General features: G+C 50.4%; 5 protein-coding genes across 5 annotated transcripts; 1 reads left to right on the top strand and 4 right to left on the bottom strand.

The window, feature by feature from the left end:
• Positions 1-53: 53 nt before the first annotated feature.
• Positions 54-2,017, top strand: BO94DRAFT_535172 (ribosome-binding protein NMD3). Its single transcript, XM_025611718.1, has 2 exons — positions 54-210; positions 307-2,017. Exons 1-2 carry the CDS (start codon positions 146-148, stop codon positions 1,820-1,822), a joined length of 1,581 nt encoding a protein of 526 aa, XP_025467263.1. The 5' UTR covers positions 54-145; the 3' UTR covers positions 1,823-2,017.
• A 4,278-nt stretch (positions 2,018-6,295) lies between these two features.
• BO94DRAFT_535171 (RNA-binding ATPase activator ESF2) lies at positions 6,296-7,601 on the bottom strand. Its single transcript, XM_025611717.1, has 3 exons — positions 7,159-7,601; positions 6,857-7,120; positions 6,296-6,783 (listed from the first exon to the last, which is right to left on the bottom strand). The coding sequence occupies exons 1-3, from the start codon at positions 7,564-7,566 to the stop codon at positions 6,487-6,489; spliced, it is 969 nt and encodes a 322-aa protein (XP_025467262.1). The 5' UTR covers positions 7,567-7,601; the 3' UTR covers positions 6,296-6,486.
• Positions 7,602-7,812: 211 nt separating this feature from the next.
• BO94DRAFT_535170 (coenzyme A transporter) lies at positions 7,813-9,692 on the bottom strand. The gene is made up of 2 exons (XM_025611716.1): positions 9,136-9,692; positions 7,813-9,061 (listed from the first exon to the last, which is right to left on the bottom strand). Exons 1-2 carry the CDS (start codon positions 9,463-9,465, stop codon positions 8,081-8,083), a joined length of 1,311 nt encoding a protein of 436 aa, XP_025467261.1. The 5' UTR covers positions 9,466-9,692; the 3' UTR covers positions 7,813-8,080.
• Positions 9,693-10,184: 492 nt separating this feature from the next.
• BO94DRAFT_66321 (DDT domain protein) lies at positions 10,185-14,055 on the bottom strand. Its single transcript, XM_025617585.1, has 8 exons — positions 14,037-14,055; positions 13,693-13,768; positions 13,535-13,600; positions 13,335-13,478; positions 13,183-13,285; positions 13,106-13,122; positions 11,455-13,049; positions 10,185-11,392 (listed from the first exon to the last, which is right to left on the bottom strand). Exons 2-8 carry the CDS (start codon positions 13,693-13,695, stop codon positions 10,324-10,326), a joined length of 2,997 nt encoding a protein of 998 aa, XP_025467260.1. The 5' UTR covers positions 13,696-13,768; positions 14,037-14,055; the 3' UTR covers positions 10,185-10,323.
• A 2,350-nt stretch (positions 14,056-16,405) lies between these two features.
• On the bottom strand, positions 16,406-18,368 carry BO94DRAFT_492321 (dolichyl-P-Glc:Glc1Man(9)GlcNAc(2)-PP-dolichol alpha-1,3-glucosyltransferase ALG8). The gene is made up of 6 exons (XM_025609178.1): positions 18,207-18,368; positions 18,054-18,132; positions 17,801-17,994; positions 17,232-17,725; positions 17,040-17,179; positions 16,406-16,983 (listed from the first exon to the last, which is right to left on the bottom strand). Exons 1-6 carry the CDS (start codon positions 18,281-18,283, stop codon positions 16,459-16,461), a joined length of 1,509 nt encoding a protein of 502 aa, XP_025467259.1. The 5' UTR covers positions 18,284-18,368; the 3' UTR covers positions 16,406-16,458.
• Positions 18,369-18,490: the final 122 nt, after the last annotated feature.

Raw genomic sequence — 18,490 nt, 5'->3', positions numbered from 1 at the left:
AAACAAAAAGTTCTCGCGGCGGGGCAAATCCGCCGTGACAAATCCAAATTTCCCTTCATCCTTCAGCCAGCAGGAGTCGCCGACTCTGTCATCGCCCCCTCTTTGCCCTTCTCTCTGGTGTCAGGCTTCATCAACTGCTACCAAAATGTCGATGGACCTGGATGCGCCGGTGCCTTTCGAGGCCATCCCGCAGAATCAGATATCTGCTACGTGAGTTACCCCGCAAAAGGAAGGAAAGAAAAAAAAATAAATAAAAAAGGCGCCAGTATGCATCAGGACAAATAGCTGACCAAAACCTCGGTTTAGTATTTTGTGCTGCAACTGTGCCGCTCCTATCGATGGAACAACAGCGGCAGGCGCCCTTTGTCAGGACTGTGTGAAGTTGACGGTCGATATTTCCCAAGGCATTCAGAGAGAGGCGGTGCTTCACTGCTGCAGGGACTGTGAACGGTGGCTTCAACCTCCCACCAGCTGGATTAGTGCAGCGCTGGAATCGAAGGAACTTCTCGCCCATTGCTTGCGCAAACTTCGCGGCCTGACCAAGGTCCGGATTATCGACGCCAGCTTTATCTGGACCGAACCCCACTCGAGACGTATCAAGGTCAAGATCACCATCCAGCAGGAAGCCTTCCAGGGCACTATCGTGCAGCAGACATTCGAGGTGGAATACGTGGTTGCCTCGCTACAGTGTCCCGACTGTAAGAAGTCGTTTACCGTCAATACGTGGAACTCCAGCATTCAACTGCGCCAGAAGGTGCCTCACAAGCGAACCTTCTTGTACCTTGAGCAGGTTATCCTCAAGCACAATGCTCACCGCGATACTATCAACATCAAGGAAGCCAAGGACGGTTTGGATTTCTATTTCGCACAGAGAAACCATGCGGAAAAAATGGTCGAGTTCCTTGCATCGGTTGCCCCATGCAAGATGAAGAAGTCCCAAGAGCTGATTTCCATGGATGTGCACACTTCCATCAAGTCGTACAAGTTCACATTCTCTATTGAAATTATCCCTATCTGCAAGGATGACTTGGTTGCGCTTCCCATCAAGCTTGCTAGATCTCTGGGCAACATCTCACCCCTGTCGCTCTGCTACCGCGTCGGTACCACCGTCAACCTCCTCGATCCCAACACCCTTCAAACATGCGACGTCCCGACAGGCACTTACTGGAGATCGCCCTTCAGGAGTCTTGCTGACGTTACGGAATTGACCGAATTCATCGTCATGGACATCGAACTGGTCGGACGGTCAAACGGACGGTACTATCTCGCCGAGGCGACTGTTGCGCGCGCATCGGATCTTGGCTCAAATGATCAAACCTATTTCACCCGCACCCATCTGGGTGGAGTCCTCCACGTCGGTGACTCCGTTCTTGGCTACCACTTGACTGGGACCAACTTCAACGACCCCAACTTCGAGGCACTCGAGGCTAGCGGCCAGTACAGCTCCACCATCCCCGATGTTGTGCTCGTCAAGAAGTTCTACGCCCGCAAAAAGAAGAACAAGAACCGCAACTGGCGTCTCAAGCGCATGGCCCTGGAGTACGAGGAGGAGGCCCAACAGCAGCCGGCCACCAACCTTAACAAGAAGCAGGAGGCCGAGCGTAACCGTCTCGAGGAGGACTTTGAGATGTTCTTGCGTGATGTTGAAGAGGACCAGGAACTGCGTGGTACGCTTGACCTGTACAAGAAGCGGACCCAGATGGCCGTCGAGAGCGGCGGTATGGACATGGACGAGGATAGCGGAGACGACGAGGTGCCCAAGATCGACATGGACGAGCTGCTTGATGACTTTGATGAGTTGAACATGGACGATGACCATTAAGTTCCACGGGACTTTCTTAATCACGACTGCACATAGGGGTTCCGGCGTTCACATGGCTATTCTGATATCGTTATGGTTAACAATATCCGGGCTGATACACAAAAGTTAAGGTACATAGATCATGACAGTGAATCTGATAGGTGATTCAGACATCTTGAGTAGTGAAGGTTGATTTTCAATCTTTAAGTAGCGTCATCGGACGCTTCAACATACATCTTCATCCAGCACATATCTGCTGTGAATAGTCTAGCCGACAGTCAATAGCTGACAGTAACTTGGGTGATTGAATCTGCTCGGCTATCCTATATAGCTTTTCCCCAAGCCCATCCATCCTCCTACAGCCTCGTCCTCGATCCACCTCTACAAGCCTTAACGCAGGCAGGTTTCATACTCCCGACTATACCAGATACACTCAAGAGACTTTGCCACAATAATGAAGACAGTCCAATATACCCTCCATTGAAAATAAGTCCCTCTTTATCTCGCGTCGGTTGAAGTCGTCTATAGCATCAAGTTCAAATTTCGCTGGTTTCTTCAAGTCAGCTCCTAATACGAGGCACCTCTAAACTTGGATCTCTGATGCCATATTCCCTAGTGTCGACTTTGTCCCCATGGGGTCCGGGCTGTGGTTGTTTAATATACCGTTCGTTTACACAAACCTGATTCCCAACATATGGACTTGTGCATCGGTATATGATTGATTCCACAAGACTAAGATCAAGGAAGTTCACTCCATGATTCGTTCTCATTGCGCTGTTGCAATGAATGCCCAAACAAACGCGGAATATCTCCTAATGCTTGAGGGTATTCTTGCGGTGTCTGGTGGAAGTTAAATAACTTCAACGATTCGATGTGCACGCCTTCCAAACAAGTGGCTCGAATGCAAGAAATTAATTGGGTATTCATTGCCTTCGGCTCATTTAAGGCAGAGTATATCACGATGACAGGTCCTATGGGATGGAATCTCTAGCACCATTTCGAATGGGAATATACTAACTTCAGCTTCTTAAATGACTGGTTATTGATCATTGATAATTCGGGGATCATAAGTATATCAACAGATAGCGGCATGTCATTCTGATCTACATTATCATAATAGCGCTATCAAATGAATTGCACAGCCCATTTTGGTCTTCTGCGCCTTTGGATCAATAGCCAGATGGCTACCAAAGAAGGCTGACTGGCTTATCAACCCTGTGGTTCAGTCAAACATTGGTTGCACCACCTCCAAATGATCATCAGATCCACAATTGCTGGATACAAGAGGAATACATTCCCGGGATGATAGACCTCATGAACCGGGCTAAATCAATACTGATGAGGGAGACCACAGCTGAGGTTCTCAAAAAATCAATCCAGCCTTATTGCTCTGCTGCAGCTCTCGGCCTTGACCACTCTAAGAGAAAGGGTCAGCGACCCTGCCTGGCCGTTGAGGGCTACAGACATACGAACGAAGGGATGGTATGTCAACCCAAGGGAGTCAGTCCATTTATCATCAGCGCATTGCTGAAGTCCCGAAAGACAGCCCCAATATCCCCCATTTTATGAATCAGTAGAAGTTGCACAAATATATCCCTTCTCAATGGCAAATCCAAATGGTTGATGATCTTGAAATCTTAAACATAAAGCAAGTCAGGGCATTGGAGATACTATCTCGCCATGGAGTGCCGAAGTTGCTTGTGTCTAACCTCTCTACGCAATAAAGCCGTCCTATGAGTACCATGCAGCATCATTGTGCTATTATGCGGACCTTGTCAGTGCCTATGGACTTCTGATATCCTCTATGACACAGATGAAATATCTTATACAACATTCGAGCTATCATGACTATAAGAAAGTGAACCGCGGTGGCGGACTGCACAGCCTGCGAAATATGCTGGTAATTATAAGGCCAATCAATGGATCTTTAGGATTAAAGAAGTTAATTTGGACAATGTTCCGGGTTCTAGAAAAGGCCTCTGGGTCAGTCTAACGCATGATCTGCTTATGTTGGGCTGTTCAGAGACAAGATGATGTATCGAAACAAGCAAACAATCGGATACCAAGATATACATGGCCTGATTGTTGCCATGAAGCTGTTCATCCACATATTGGAGAGCTCCTGGCTTCAGGTGAACGTGCTGCCGGCCTATGGCATCTACGAAAGCCTATCGTGAACACATATCGAAGAGCCACTCTTTGCAGTCCTCCTCTCGCTCTTTGCCCTTGCAAGCACAACCTACACAAAAAACATTCCTGCGGGTGGTTTCGGAGTCAGTCCATCCCATCAATCATCGTCTCTTCAATGGACAACGTGGAAAGTACCGAATATACGCGCGAAACAGACTTCACAGAAGGCACGAGAAAACAGCCCAGATGGACAGTTCAGTCCTCGCTCCCTCGCCACTCTGTCTCTTCCTCGTCTAGTCCTTAACTGCTATCGTCTTGCTATATGCAGAAATTAGATTTTACGTCTGTAAAGAACACCATCGGTCCTGTGGTAATACATCATCTTTATTATGAAGAGAAAATGCCAAAGACCCAACAATGATGTCAGATAACTGTATGGCAAGGTAACCGGTGCCACATACCTACTGCCATGGATGCTGCATCAATGTTCTACCAATGGCCTATCCACCCAGACTCATGGAAAAACACGGGCGTTGTCACTCACCAAGGACAGAAATCCTTAAGGTCGTACTCATGGGATTCCTAATTAGACCTGCACATGCTTTACGCGAATCCAACAAGACGCTCCATAGGTGGTCCGACGATTCAGACGCGACTTGAAGCATGGAATCAGGATATGCTCGGTTATCGAAATCCAGACGGGGTCAAACCAACACTGTCACCACCACTGCCCCAGCTTGGTTCTGTTGAGCCAACCCGCATCTGAATCATACAGGGCTCCCGATATAGGCTGACGAAAGGGGAGATGGGCTCCATCAATGCGAAGCTTAACCGAAATGGATTTATTGTTCCGAAAGACTTCACAGAGGAAACAATGTCGGTCAACATGGGAAAGCAGTCGGGGTCCAGGTATAGCGCGCTGCATCGCATCACCTTCACAGGTGCACTGCAAAAACTATAGCGTTGGTCATGAGACGGGTTATAGACGTCTTCGTGTGAAAAGGACGAACGATTGAGCACAAACAGGTATAAAGACTGGTAGCCATCAAACAACTCAAGTCCAAGCCTGCTGCCATCGTCTGCTCTCCTCTGTTAGTCTTCGTCGAACAGTTACGCCAATGATCTGCATTCCTCCTTCTGGTTGTTATACATCAGAATCAGTTTTCTTTTCCTGCAACGCCCAAGGATAAGAAACGCCGGTGAATATCTTAGCCTTTGGAAAATCCATTAATGGGGCACGCAGAACCATATCGGAGACGAGACCGGGTTACAGGGAAGATAGGGCCAGCATATCAACCAGATGATGTTGGCTGTATTCACATCTCGGAAATAGATCTGATGATGGGATATTTTCACAAGGACACAGACGAACCTGAAGACAGCACAATCTGCAGTCGCCCATATCACTTCTGATAACCCCAGAATTGGCCTATTTGTGTTTGTTATTGCTACAATACTTGCTCGATAGGCGAAGAGTACCAGCCGACGTCGTTTGGAAGTGGATGACATTTCATACCCTTGGATTGCGAACTTGCTGCATCTGTATGGAGTCCACTATACTGGTGAGGAACTAAATCACGAAGCTTCAATAACTTGACTTTTGGCTACCTAGACTTGCTGTAATCAGACACCCGGAAGAACTGCCTTTCTTGAACATCCAACACTCAACAGATTTATAATTCTGACATATCGTATCTTAATACAGTGAGCAGATATGTGGCACTATGAAACAATAGCCAGCATATATTGTCCCGATTGCATCAATAACTGCTACAGCTCCAGAATGTGGCAGGCAGACTACTCCGCATAGACCGCCAATTATACAACGGTATCACCATCATCTCTCCGTTCTCCTGCATCTAGCATATGATTATGGCTACATCAGACGTCCATTCTTCCCCATCGAGATACAGAGCATCATACCAGATATGGACTGCACCCTGCGGAAACCATAGCTGGTTAACTACGTGCAGACAAGCACTGGATTAATATAATCAGACTGATCGATCTACTGAAGGCGTAAAATCAAAGGAGCCCGGGTTCTGTCGACCTCTCGTGCTTATGATGTAACTGGGTTGTCTGTGATGAGGGTCATGCAGTTATATCATGAAGAACGTCTTGATTCAATGCGAGGAGTCTTGGCTGTGAAGGGTATTAGTATTCAACTCTATTTTACCGGAAGATTAGAGGAGAAGAGGGCTGGCGAAGTATAGCAGGGAAATTCAATGGATGTGGAGGGTAATATTGGAGTGTTCAGGGTCAGGAATAGAAGAGCAATGTGATTTTTGTCGATATTGATAAAAATCGACTTCTATGGGATAATTATTTTATCGTTCTAAAAGAATAGAGGGCCGTGTACAGAAATAGGCCCAAATGTCGTTGTATCACGTGATATAAAGCTATACAAAACTAGATCTATAGACAGTCTCCAATCCCGACTGAGCAAGATCCAGATAGCCACCTACCAATCTAAAATTACATCTCCAGCAGTAACTCACAAACAATATTGGGATATCTCAACAAGCCAAATATAGTGATCCACACAGTCAGACACATCAAAAGATCTTCCCCAACACCCTCTTCGTCTCATCTCCCATTTGCCCCGGATCCGCAATCTTATCCCTCCCCTGCTTAACCTCACTCTGCTTAAACACCATACGAACCTTCTGCTCCTCCTTCCCACTCTTCTTCCCCTTCTCCGCATTCTTCTTCTGAATCCCCTCAATAACCTTGCCCCTCTCATACCCCTCCAAAAACACCTTATCCTCCTTCCTGGCCTTCGAATCCTCGACTCTCTGTCTGGCCTCTCTCTCCGACCTCTCCCTCTGAATCTGCTCCGTAAGATCCGCCCACTACACATACCAAATCAGCCCCGTACGCCCCAAACACGAAAAGAAAGATAGATAGGGAAAAAGAGCAACATACCTTAAACCCCCTCAAATACTTCATATTCCACACATCATCATGATACCACCCGCCCTTCCTCCCACCAATAATATTCGCATTCAACGTCTCCGCACACACCTTAGCCGTCTTCTTCGACGCAAACTCCACCCACCCATCCGAGTATGTCTTCCGCTTATTCAACCGTTTCCGAGGCGCCGACGCAGACCGCACCTCCGGCGAAAGAAACACCCTCGTAATAGGTCCGAATGACCGTTTCTCCAAAAGAGCCTTCAAGGCAAATGGCTTCAGGTACGGTGGGAGCGACGAGAGATACACAACACCTGTTTTGTTCTTCTTGGGCGGTTTGCTCGTGTTGATTGTTTTGGGGGTGCTGCGGGGGTGGCGTCGAGGTAGTTGTCGTCTTCGTCGGGATGGTTGGTGGCTTCGTCTTCGGAGTCGTTGGTGTCGTCGTCCGCGGCGGTTTTCTTTGCCTTGGCCTTGGCCTTGCCTCTGCCCTTAAATACACGTTCGTCTTCGCTTTCGTCTGAGGCGCCCCCATCGTCAGAGTCAGAGTTGAGCCCGTGCAGATCGGTTTGGGATTGTGGTTCGGGTTGCGTGCGGCGCCGCTTCACGGCCCGGCCTTTGCTCTTCTCTGCTTCTGCGGCTTCGGAGTCGTAGCCGTGGTCGTTGGCGTCGGAGTCGTCGCTGGCGACGATGTCCAGGAATTCGTTCCGTTTGCGGGTCGTCATTTTGTTTGGCTGGGCTGTAGGATTGTGTGGAGCTGATTTGGAGTTGAGATGGTGATGTTGGAGAAGTCGATGGAACGGCAACTTTTTTTGGGTGGTCTGTGCGCGGGGATGGTGACCAATCGGAGTGCCGGATTTCCCGGATATCAGACCGTACTCTGTATGTACTCCGTAGATACTTCGTATTGGTGTTCGTTCGAGGTTGGTTGAGCTGGATGGATAGAAGTTCTACGGTAGAGCTGTTTCCAAGGTGTATATAGATTCAAGGTTACGAGGCTCAGATAAGATGAATCTTGTGGTAGTGGCAAACAAATCTAGCCGGTCAACGATGTATAGAACACTCATCAGGCAGCTCTTTTAGCCACTCTATGTATATACAATACTCCGTAATCCGTACCACGAGAGCCCGGGCCCTCGTTCATGCGAAAGATGGGTATGAACAAATGTAGGTATCGAATCCAACGACGCCAACTCGGTAAATCCAAACAAAAATGAACAAATGCGGACTCCGTAGTCCTTATATCCCCAGTGACCACTTCAGACGCTCGTAAACGAAAAACCCAGTGGCTGTCATCGGAATTATCTTAATGTACCCGATCGTCAGCCCAACAAAGAATCCCCGAAAGCCCCTCTCGAGCATGATAGTGCGGGCAGTCTCGACAATTCCGAGCCGGCGGCCATCGCCAACGACGCCACCCACTTGCATGCGCCGTCGCACCACTTCAAGTGGATACGACGAGGTTTGCGATACGAGGCCTGCAATCGCCCCCGAGAAAAGCTCCGCCGCCGCCGTCAGTTGCGACCGGCGGTATCCCTTGTTCAACTGCGCTGTTGCTTCGGATTCTGGGATGACGGTGTAGGGGGCGATCGACGGCGACCTTAGCCAGTCTCCGACGGTATCGTGGGTCAGGAACGACATTCCGGCGTAGGGGAGCATTCCGAGGAGGGTCGGGGCAAATCCCCGGTAGAAATTCGTCAGTCCGGAACTAGGGACGACCTTGCTGACGGTCGACGCGACACTCTCTGCCGTAGCCGTGACAGGGGCTTTGGTTATCGACGCGCCGGTCGATGTGGGCGGCGGGGTGACCCGCTCGTTGTAGATCTGTCGAAATATATTGCTGAAGGACGAACGAGACGTGCGTTTCGTCTCGAACGCTAATCGAACCCGGATGAGCTCTAGCGGGTAGGTGAAGAAGACGGATGTGATTCCGGCTAAGCTTCCGGAGATAAGCCTGCGGAAGGGCGTTTCCTTGTCGTGCGACGGGATGACGACCGCCCGAACCTGCTCGTAGGCAAGGAACTTGATACCGGCGTAGGGGAAGATGCGAAGCAGCGTGGCAGAATGGCCTTTGAAGAGGCCCCGGAGGCCCTCATGGCGCTTAATATCGCGGACAGCCAATACAAGGCCAGACCAGCTGCCGGTGTACTTGGCGAACTGTGGGTTTGACGCTTGAAACAGGATCTTGACCCGGTCGAGAGGTGCGACAACAGTTTTGGCCTGTGAGGTAGTTTGTCAGTTTATCATGTATGATTGCCTTTTGATCCTAAGTAGCCATGCATGGTCAAACTTACCGCACACCCCGCCAGACCCCCCGCAACTCCGCTCCGTACTATATAATCCACGCTTCGCTTGTTGACTTCGGTCGCGGCTCCGCGACCATTTGGCGACTGGCGCGGGGTAGAAGCATCATCAACGGCGGTCGCCTGGGTCGTGCCCACGGCCAAGCGATCGTTTGCATCGCTCGTGGTTGGGCTCCGGGCCGGTCTCGACTGTGCGACGTGCTCCATCTGAGAGTAGGATGTTGGCGGGTTCAACGGCGGTGATGTAGGACGAGAATGAGCTGGTCCGAATCCGACAGCAGAGGGGTCAGGTTGAGCATGGTCCGAAATGGCAGCAGACATGAGCACAAGCCTGGCACGAGACCCGGCGCTTCTTCGGGGTTATCTGAGGAGACTGCAGAATGCTCTATCACGGGCTAGCGGAGAATTGAGGCCATGAGAGCAGGGCGCTTGGAGTCAGAAATAAGGATGGTCCCCTCACGCCGCAGACGATGACAACAAGGACAGCAAGCAATCGGGCTGGGGTGATGACAAGAGGCCTAGTCCCAGGCAGCGCATCAGAATAGTGGAAGACGGAGCATCGCCATCGGCCTGAAGGCGGAAAGCCAGGATCGACGGGGATGACGTTACGGCCCTGACATGCCGATACCCGCCTGCGCCGCCCAGTCAGCATCGCCATACCGTCACATTACACCTCGGCATCCGAGTGGCGGGCGGCGGTAATTTTCCAGATTCGGATGACCAACCGCAGCCGGGCCGTTACTCATCCCGTCCTCTCACAAATATACTCCTTAGTACAACATCGAGACAGAGATACGCGGTCGAGGATGGAGAACCTTCGCAGTCCCGCAGGGTCTTGGATGGGCAATATCTTGCTTCTTAATGTAGATATATATACTAAGTACTCCGTGATTGCTCGGTAAATCCCTTATCGATCAGGCCCAGCAAGCAACACCACAATCCTGTCTATCACCAAGACCAGTAGCCCACCCCTCGAGGGTACACGTATGAAATGGAATATATATATGCGGGAATCCAAAGTATCATGGTCGCGTCGCTCATGCAAATTCTATAGAATGATCACCTTTTTTGTTGCTGACGACTCCCAAGTACCCTCAACAATGCATGCAGTCAAGGCCCATAAAACACCTGTATATCCTGAAAACCAAAACCAAACGATAAGAAACATGGGTGGTGGCTTTAAAAGTTGTATCGCGTGCCCTGTCGGGTGAGCGGCTTGCCCTGACGGTTGGTCGCCTTGATCTCTTTGGGCTCATCTGTAACTCTCCGGGCCCGCTTGGTTGGTCGCGAAGCATCCACATGAAGATGTCCATTGTCCGACAGCGCCGTGGTATTGCGCCAGCGCATGCAACGATGCTTGTTATCATCCACATACGTCTTGTTTCGCGTCATCACGCGTTTAGAGGGAATTTCTTCCGACTCCGCCCTATCTGACGTTTGCTCCAGATATTCCTTTCGGTAATTCATGTACTTCGCGATGTTATCACGCTGCTGTAGCAGCTCCTTGCGGAGTTTCGACTCGCGGTGACCCCGCGAATCAAGCCAATCCAGTAGCGTCTCGATCGCGTCCGGGGAATCGTAGTAGCCCCATTCGGTTGCAGTAGTGAGTCTGGTATGCCCCTCCTCGGCCTTCTTGCGCTCCGCAGGAGTGGTCTGAAATGCCTTCTGGTATAGTTTCCTCGGCTCATCCGGAACGTCAATGAACCCCACGCGTTCCATCTCGTCGGGTCCTTGAACCCACAATCGACCATTGGCATAATTGGCTTCAGCTGTGGAGCTATTTGGCATTCCACCATATGGCATCGCATTCCGCTCGAACCACCAGTAGCGGTTGCAGAAACGGTCCTTTCCGAGACACCTGGTCCGCGGGCAGTCGGCCTCCCTCAAGTCATTGTCAACAACATCGATCTTGTCTTCGAGTTTTTTGATGTTGGCCTTTTGATCATCAATCTTCTTGAGCACCCGTTGGAACTGCTTTGATCCCTTAGGCTGCTTGGCGAGTTGCTCTTTCCTCTCCCGCTCTTCTTCCTGCTTGCGCTTGCGCTCAAGCGCCCTATCCAAGCCTCCGCGAAGCGTTCGCTGAGGAACCGCTTCATCATCCGAATCCATGGCCTGGTCGGAGTCTCCATCTACTCCTGTCATTTTGGAATCTTCCAGGGCCTCCAGCTCCGGCGCCGGACTGGGTGACTTCTCGGGCTCTGGCTGAAGAGCTTTGCGCTCTTGATGTAACCGACGAAGTTCTTCCAGACTATAAACGAGATCAGATAACGAACAAGATTAGCCAATCGATAGGACATCAAGAATACGTACCCTGCCTTGCGCGCCTTCTGGTATTCGATCTTTTCTTTGCGGAACTCGGTCATCTGGTTGCTGCATTCCTCAAGATAGTTGCGAACGGCCTTGGTTTCCAGGCTGAGCATGCAGATAATCTGAAGGGCCTGTATACGTAGGTTGACATCTAGCGTCGAGTACTGAGCTTGCGCGGTTTCCTGCGTGGGTTCCGCATCCAGGGGAGCGAGATGCTTGAGAATATCGTTGCAGGCCTTTTCCATCCGGGCACGAGCTGATAACTGATGCAGGAGTCCAATCATGACCATTTCCCATCCACCATTTCGGAAATCACGCTTCCGCAGACGATCAATCCAACCATACTCCACAAACATCTCAGCAGCTCGATGGACCTTAACCTCAACCGAGCTTGAGCGTTCACGATCTGCCTGCGCCCGGAGATTCTCTGCTTCGGCCTTTGCCAGGCTACTTCGAGTGGTCATTCTTGTAACCACGGGCTCAGGCGTAGCCTCCTCTTCTTCCTCACCCTCACCCTCGGATTCATCATCTTCCTCATCCGGTAATTCTGGCAGAGATATCTGAATAGCACCGTTCTCATCCTTTTCCGCATTTACCAACTTTTTCAGGACGGCGCAGTGTACTTCCACAAAGAGTTCACAGTCTACATCCTCGGATGAGAATCGCATAGACTGGAAAAAGTCATCGAAGGTGAAGGAATCAAGCTGGAAGACCTCGCAATACACGTTGAGGGTGTTCCACGTCTCCAAGAGACGCCCAACTGATTCGATCTCAATGTCGTCATGCAGCAGATCTACATCCTCAGGGCCATCGGTCTCGTCCACGGTCAAAAACTTCAGAGCCGGGCGCTGCTTCTTCTTTTCAAGATCTGGGGCGATATCCAAATCCTCGATAGGATACTTGATCGGCAGAGGCGTTGGGGCCTTGGGAGGTTCGGCCTTCACAACAACAGTAGGTACAGGTGGTGTCTTCTTGTCCGTCTCCTGGGTCTTGGTCGAACGGATCACCCCGTTCGTGGGCTTGTTGGCGACGACAAAAGTCGGGTTGCCGTTGAGCGAGCGTTGATATTCGAGAAATTGTGCCTCTTTGTTTCGAGCCAGGTCCTGCTGAGAAGGTTTGACCTTTTGACCTTTGACCGCGGGTTTCAGTTCAGGGAGTTGTTGCGATGCGAAGAACCCAAAGAATCCCTCCTGGTCCGCCTTCTTCATTGCCTTCTTCTCCGCTACCTTGGCGCCATACTGCAGATGCTTTGGTACCTCGGTCGGGATCCTATACTCCTCGGCAATTGAAGGCTTTACAAGCCATGGCGCGCCGTTCCAAGATTCCCGCGTGACGTTGTTTTTGATAAAAGCGCGTAGCATTTGTTTGGTGAATGTCTTTCGGTCGCGAGTGATGTGCTCCTGGTCCAATAGCGCCTCTTCGTTCGGACGGTCCGTTACTTTCACAAGATAAGTGGAATAGGCTGGTCTGTTGAGTGATCCATCGGGATTTAACTGGTCTGGGAAATTCACTTTGTCTCTAATTATGCCGTGAAGACGAGTATTATCATCAAGTAGAATCAGAACAGGCTCTCCTGGATAAAAGTCTTGCTTAAACTCCTGAAGCATGTTAGCGGAATAGGGACCGACAAATGGATTCAAAGCTAGGTAGTCACCTCGAAGACCTCATCCACTAAAAGCGCGCATATTAGCCTCAGTATTTAATTAAACACGTTAACCATTGTATACGTACCAAGATTATCGACCCGCGATACTGTGGAGAACTGAATTCTGCGCAAAATTGGCTCTTTGAGAGCATCGGGAAATGCGCTGTTGACTTCGCGCGATTCCTCCATCTTGTCGGGAGTTAGCATTGGAAAAGGCAACAATCATCTTCTTTCATACTTCACTTCTAAGCGCCTCGAAGAAAGTCAGGCCCGAATGGCCTGTTATTTCGCAAATGAATCTTCGTTGCTTATAAAAGTCCATCCTCTGGAGATAGGGCTCATAGTTGATGAAAACTTCGTTGGTCTCTGGGATGACCCAGACCTGCAAATCCAATATTAGGTTTTTTTGATCCCTCAAAATGCAAAGGTTATACATGCCTCGGAGCTGTCATCTTCGATAGCCGGTCGAGGAAGGTACTGGACCGGTTTCCGCTTAAACAAGACCTGAGCAAACAAGTCAGCCTCGTCAAATATTGCTTCCTGCCTCCGCATTCCATCCTGCAACAGGCTATTGCCGATAGATGCTTGCGACATACCATGGTCCTTTAGGAGATAATAGAGATGGGGCGATCGATCATAAATTGCTTGGGGTAGAGGAAATCATGGATAGGACTAAACAGCACAAACCATAGTCAGTTTATAAGTATGAACAACATGAAGACGACAAAGAAAACAGATGGTAAAGAACAATGCACAGTGTGAAGGAACCCGAAACACGCGAAAGATTCATTGTTCCCAAGGGCTGGGATCCGATGCGAAAGCCATGCGCCGGCAGAGATCTCGAAGCCACATGGACGGCATGTGGATGGCGCATTTTCATGCATAGGAAATCTCCAGTGGGCCTCGGAAACCGAAGGGGGAGCGTAGATAAAGAACTTACCCTCACGACGCGTGTTCAATCGCGCTACACACGAGTCCGCGGAACTGGGGCGACCAAGACACAAGATCACGAAGCGTGGAGCCACAAGCTCACTCGAAAGTGGAGTCGAGATCTAGATGCGGGTATTATATCCCAGGGGACGGGCTGCGTGCGGGGAAGATGCGCGAGGAGAGACGGACAGCAGCGGCGAGAGCGAGGCCGGGAAAGAGGGAGACGAGAGAAGAGAAAGAATAAGAGGAGGAGGAGGCAGAAAGGAGAAGCGGTCGCCGCAAAAGAGCGACGGCAGAACCGGGCCCCATGAGGATCATTGCGGCAAGTGGTGGGAGGGCCGCCGAGGCACGGCGGGCGGTGATTGGTCGAGAGGAGGAGAACAGGACGGACAAGACGTCGGGCGGACTCTCGGTAGGGATGCTGCCGCTATACCGCTTCCAGGCCCCCTCCACGCCCGGCTCTTGTCCTTAACCCTCTCTCACTCCACGCCTTTGCCCCCGGCCCTGTTCCTCCCTTTGCCGCACCCCCGATGTCCTCCAACCCCCATGTTTTTGCACTCGTTCGATTCCTCTTGCACCGGAGATTCTTCTTAGCTTCCTCTCTCATTGCTACAGCTCATGACTCTTCCGTTGACCGGCTTTATCGGAACACCGCTGGACCCGTCTGCGGGGACCATCTAGCTGACATCGCGACTAGAGGGCAATACCCGAAATAAACTACAGCCACGTCTTAAATTTAACCTTTTTTTGACCTCCTGCTACTACTTGACTGCACTCTCCTATATCACGGGCGGACATCTGCTGAAACATTACGCGATCTGCTGTAATATGGTGCGCGTTGCCTGGCTGCGCCTGGGCAATCCACACGGATACTCGCCTTGATGTCCTCTTCCGCGCAACTTTCTACCTCTTCACGTTCGCTTATTGGTTCTGCCTTGGGGAACTCTCCGATATCACATTATATATCTCCGGTAACAGCCTGGCTATTTGATAGCTACCTATGTTAACGCCTTGTAATAGTACTTGTATCACTTGGCGTGTGCTTACTCGACTTATTAGATGCGCACGGCCTCACCTCAACACCTTGCAAGGAATACTCCATGCCATCGCATAGGAAATTTAGATATGCAGCACGGAGCTAATCCACCAGGCCTGGCTTTGCCAATATCCATAACACCCAATAGCGATCGCCATTGGTCGGGTTATGTTCTATGAGCCAAGTACCGACAGGGCCCCCATCCTATGTAGTACTCCTGTAGTCATACGGAGTTCATTCAGCAGTGGGCAAGACGAGTGGTTTAGATACAAATCACAAGTCGAACAGTGCTCTTGGTTACTCATCGTGAAGCTATTCCAGATATCATAACCTTATCATGTGTGTGCAGTAGTCGTCCCTTTACGAAATGAACGTCTACTTTTCTCTTCGCCATGCACTTATCAACTTTCTACTTCTATAAGATAGACTCGACTCTTATGTCCTCCGGTGGAAATATTTATCTAGTTGTTTTGGTGTGGGACCAAGTCACCACCACCAACGGCTCTCCGCATACTCCGTAGATGTACTATCAATCGGAAAATCCCTTCATTTTGTAACAACTGATATCTACTTAACTATCACCCTACCATAATATCACCAATCATATTCCGATCGCACTGAACCATTTCTCGTTGTCTATACATCAATACCCGACACCCACAAGTCAAACCAGCTAACCCGCAAATCCACCCCATCTATCTACCAACCCATCCAACACACCACTCTATCATTACACCATAACACCCACCACAAACACCCACAAAACAACCCAAGAATCTAGAACCCAACCAGAACAACCCTAATCCCTCTCCTCCCTCCCCTCCCCAATCACCAACCCCCTCCCCGAATATGACCTATCACCTTCCCACACAAAATAGTATACCTCAGCCCAGGAACTAATAAGTATACAACCCACCCGGAAAATAAACCCACCCACCGCCACGACGCAAGGCATATACCCACCAACCCCCAGCCTCCCCTTCCCCTTGAAACCCACGCATTGAATCAAGGTAGGTAGGTGACTCGATGGTCATCTGCAGTGTGACAATCCATGGGAACGATCCGATGTTTAACCTGCCGCGGCTAAACCGGATTGGGACTGATGGCTGATAAACTTTGCAAAAATGGCTGATCAAGTGGGTCGGGCTCCGGAGCACGTGGATGAGGTCAACGCAAGGCAAACGGTGCAAACAAACTTACCACTGGCCCGGGTTGGGGATGGGATACACAGTAGGTAAGCAGAGTGGCTTGGCGGTGTGGCTTGACATCATTGGGTTTGGGGTTTTTAGAGCTGCTGCAATTCAGTGTATTAGGTATGAGGAGTTTGGGGGTGGAAATTTGGTGGATTAATTAATTTTTATGGAAAGGTGACTTTTCGTCTATCTATATACTAGTTCTATGCAGTGAAATAAACCACCATAAATCCAACCCAACTACCCACGACCCCAAGAGCGGTATAACTGCTCATGAACATCAAAGGCAAGAACTCGTACCGCTCAAGTCCGAAGATAAGCTGATGACCGATCGAGCAGTATACGATCAGTGGGATGGCAACCGTCAGGTAGAGCAAAGAAAAGCGGTCGGCGACAAATATCCGGCGCCGCTCCGAGACAGGCGCCACCTGATCGAATACGTAGAGGAACAACACCAGCCAGAAAATAGTGTAGACCGTCTTGATTGGGAACTCAGCGGCAGTGAAGAGCAACGGAAATAGCGAGACGTGCCCGGCTACGGCCAAAGGCCGAAATGCGCTAAAGTACCGCCGGTCTTTCAGCGCGATGAGACTGAACGGGATGATGATCAGGAGCACGGCTTTCTCGTGGACATGCCAGCCGAACAAGAAGGATGCGTATCCGCACAGGGTAATGGCACCAACAAATGTTTCCCATTCGGGGTTGCGCCAGAGTTTGATCAATGGAAGCTACGCTGCAGTTAGAATCACTGGACAGAACTAGACAAAGCGACCAAGATACATACCAGTTGAAACAGGAAGGTCAACGCAAACGTGTGTTCTTTGGTAACTTCATGGAGCACCGCGAACGATGTGTCTCCGACAAGTCCCCGAGTAACACTGGTCAGTGCGTCGTGGTTGACTGGAAGGCCCAAGCGCGGAGCAACTACACAAATTAGCTCATCCGCACGAACATTAGTCGGGGCCGTGTAACATACATGGAATCAGAGCACGGTCGGCGAACGAGTACATCGCCCATACATTGGGCGCCCAGTACGCGTGGCACAGACCTCTGGAGAAAGGAAACAATCTATCCTTTAATTGAAGCAGCTGGCCCCAGGAGGCGAACGGTCCAAAAGCCACCGCAAACACACCAACGACGCACACGCCGAGCTTGATTATGTTGAAGAAACGAGGCCGGAAGATCGATTTCGGATCCAGACAGTAAACTCTCAGCAAGTAGACGAAGTATGCCAATGAAAGGTATAGATAAATGTGCTTCAGGCACAGCAAAACGGCGAAGCTGATACCGCTGTAAAGAAGGGTCGACTGCTTCCGTGCCAGAACGATTGACAGAATCAAAATGCCGTAAAGAAACCCATTGTACTGAAAGTGAATGTGATCGATGATAAGCAGGCCGGGGGACAAGAAGATGGACAAGCTAGCAATATGCGCAAGGTGTTTATTTGACGGAGAAACCGACTTGACAAATCTATTCGTACTTGTATCAGCAAGCCTGCTGGGGCAGAAAAGGTGCGAGCGCAGGTATAGTGAGAAGGCTAATTACCTGCCCAATGCGAAGAGAAGGACAAGCTCCGTGACGATGACCGTGGCCCTCTGGAAGTAGATTGTCTGCCATGAATCGTAGCCAAGATTATTGACGACCAGCATTGCAGGATCCGCATAGCGTGCGGCTTGAGAGAGTATCCATTCGAATGCCGCGAAGAACGGAGGGTAGTCGAGAGTCCATTCTGATGTTTTCTACCCAGATTGCCCAAGCTTAGCATTCGGTGCAGCGCTATGCGCCGGGGTGGACATACCTCGTAGTACCACTCCTTGACGGGCAATGAGTGTGTGGTTGCAAGCCAGTTCCGGTGTACCTCGAAGTCGGTTGATTTGCTGCACGCAGGCCACACTTCAGCTGGAGTTCTGCAACCTTGCGGTGTTGTTCTAGACCAGTGCGGGCAACGTACTATGCGGGGAAGAGAAGGATTTTGAACGCCGTTGCAACGATGGCGCATTGCGCCAAGGAAGGGTATAAGTCGGTCATTGGTAGTCTTGCGCTTGACGCGCCACCCGGGGAAGGAAAGGGAAAGGAGCGTGGGGCATAGAAAGACCGAAAAGAAGCTTCGGGGATGGCAGGTGAAGATGAAGTGCCAGCCAGCGCAACACATGGAACGGGGCGGGGAGCACGTGACGGGACAGGGACCTGGGCGTGAAAGGCCAATCTGTCCCCAGCGCCGGCAGCCGCTTATGA

This window comes from Aspergillus sclerotioniger (genome assembly GCF_003184525.1).
Source record: "Aspergillus sclerotioniger CBS 115572 chromosome Unknown BO94scaffold_14, whole genome shotgun sequence".
Classification (NCBI taxonomy): Eukaryota; Fungi; Ascomycota; class Eurotiomycetes; order Eurotiales; family Aspergillaceae; genus Aspergillus; species Aspergillus sclerotioniger.
This window is presented reverse-complemented; position numbering and strand designations above follow the sequence as displayed.

Bases quoted from the DNA above. Each gene is read 5' to 3' on its own strand.
- BO94DRAFT_535172 (XM_025611718.1), top strand. From the start codon at position 146: ATGTCGATGGACCTGGATGCGCCGGTGCCTTTCGAGGCCATCCCGCAG. The intron at 211-306 runs GTGAGTTACCCC...ACCTCGGTTTAG, and splicing joins CAGAATCAGATATCTGCTAC to TATTTTGTGCTGCAACTGTG.
- BO94DRAFT_535170 (XM_025611716.1), bottom strand. From the start codon at position 9,465: ATGTCTGCTGCCATTTCGGACCATGCTCAACCTGACCCCTCTGCTGTC. The intron at 9,062-9,135 runs GTAAGTTTGACC...ACTACCTCACAG, and splicing joins GGGGTCTGGCGGGGTGTGCG to GCCAAAACTGTTGTCGCACC.
- BO94DRAFT_66321 (XM_025617585.1), bottom strand. The intron at 13,479-13,534 runs GCATGTATAACC...TTGGATTTGCAG, and splicing joins TCGAAGATGACAGCTCCGAG to GTCTGGGTCATCCCAGAGAC. The intron at 11,393-11,454 runs GTACGTATTCTT...TCTCGTTTATAG, and splicing joins CAGAAGGCGCGCAAGGCAGG to TCTGGAAGAACTTCGTCGGT.
- BO94DRAFT_492321 (XM_025609178.1), bottom strand. From the start codon at position 18,283: ATGACCGACTTATACCCTTCCTTGGCGCAATGCGCCATCGTTGCAACG. The intron at 17,995-18,053 runs GTATGTCCACCC...CAATCTGGGTAG, and splicing joins TCAAGGAGTGGTACTACGAG to AAAACATCAGAATGGACTCT. The intron at 16,984-17,039 runs GTATGTATCTTG...ACTGCAGCGTAG, and splicing joins TGACCTTCCTGTTTCAACTG to CTTCCATTGATCAAACTCTG.
- BO94DRAFT_535171 (XM_025611717.1), bottom strand. From the start codon at position 7,566: ATGACGACCCGCAAACGGAACGAATTCCTGGACATCGTCGCCAGCGAC. The intron at 7,121-7,158 runs GTGTTGTGTATC...CCGTACCTGAAG, and splicing joins GCCCAAGAAGAACAAAACAG to CCATTTGCCTTGAAGGCTCT. The intron at 6,784-6,856 runs GTATGTTGCTCT...TGGTATGTGTAG, and splicing joins AGTATTTGAGGGGGTTTAAG to TGGGCGGATCTTACGGAGCA.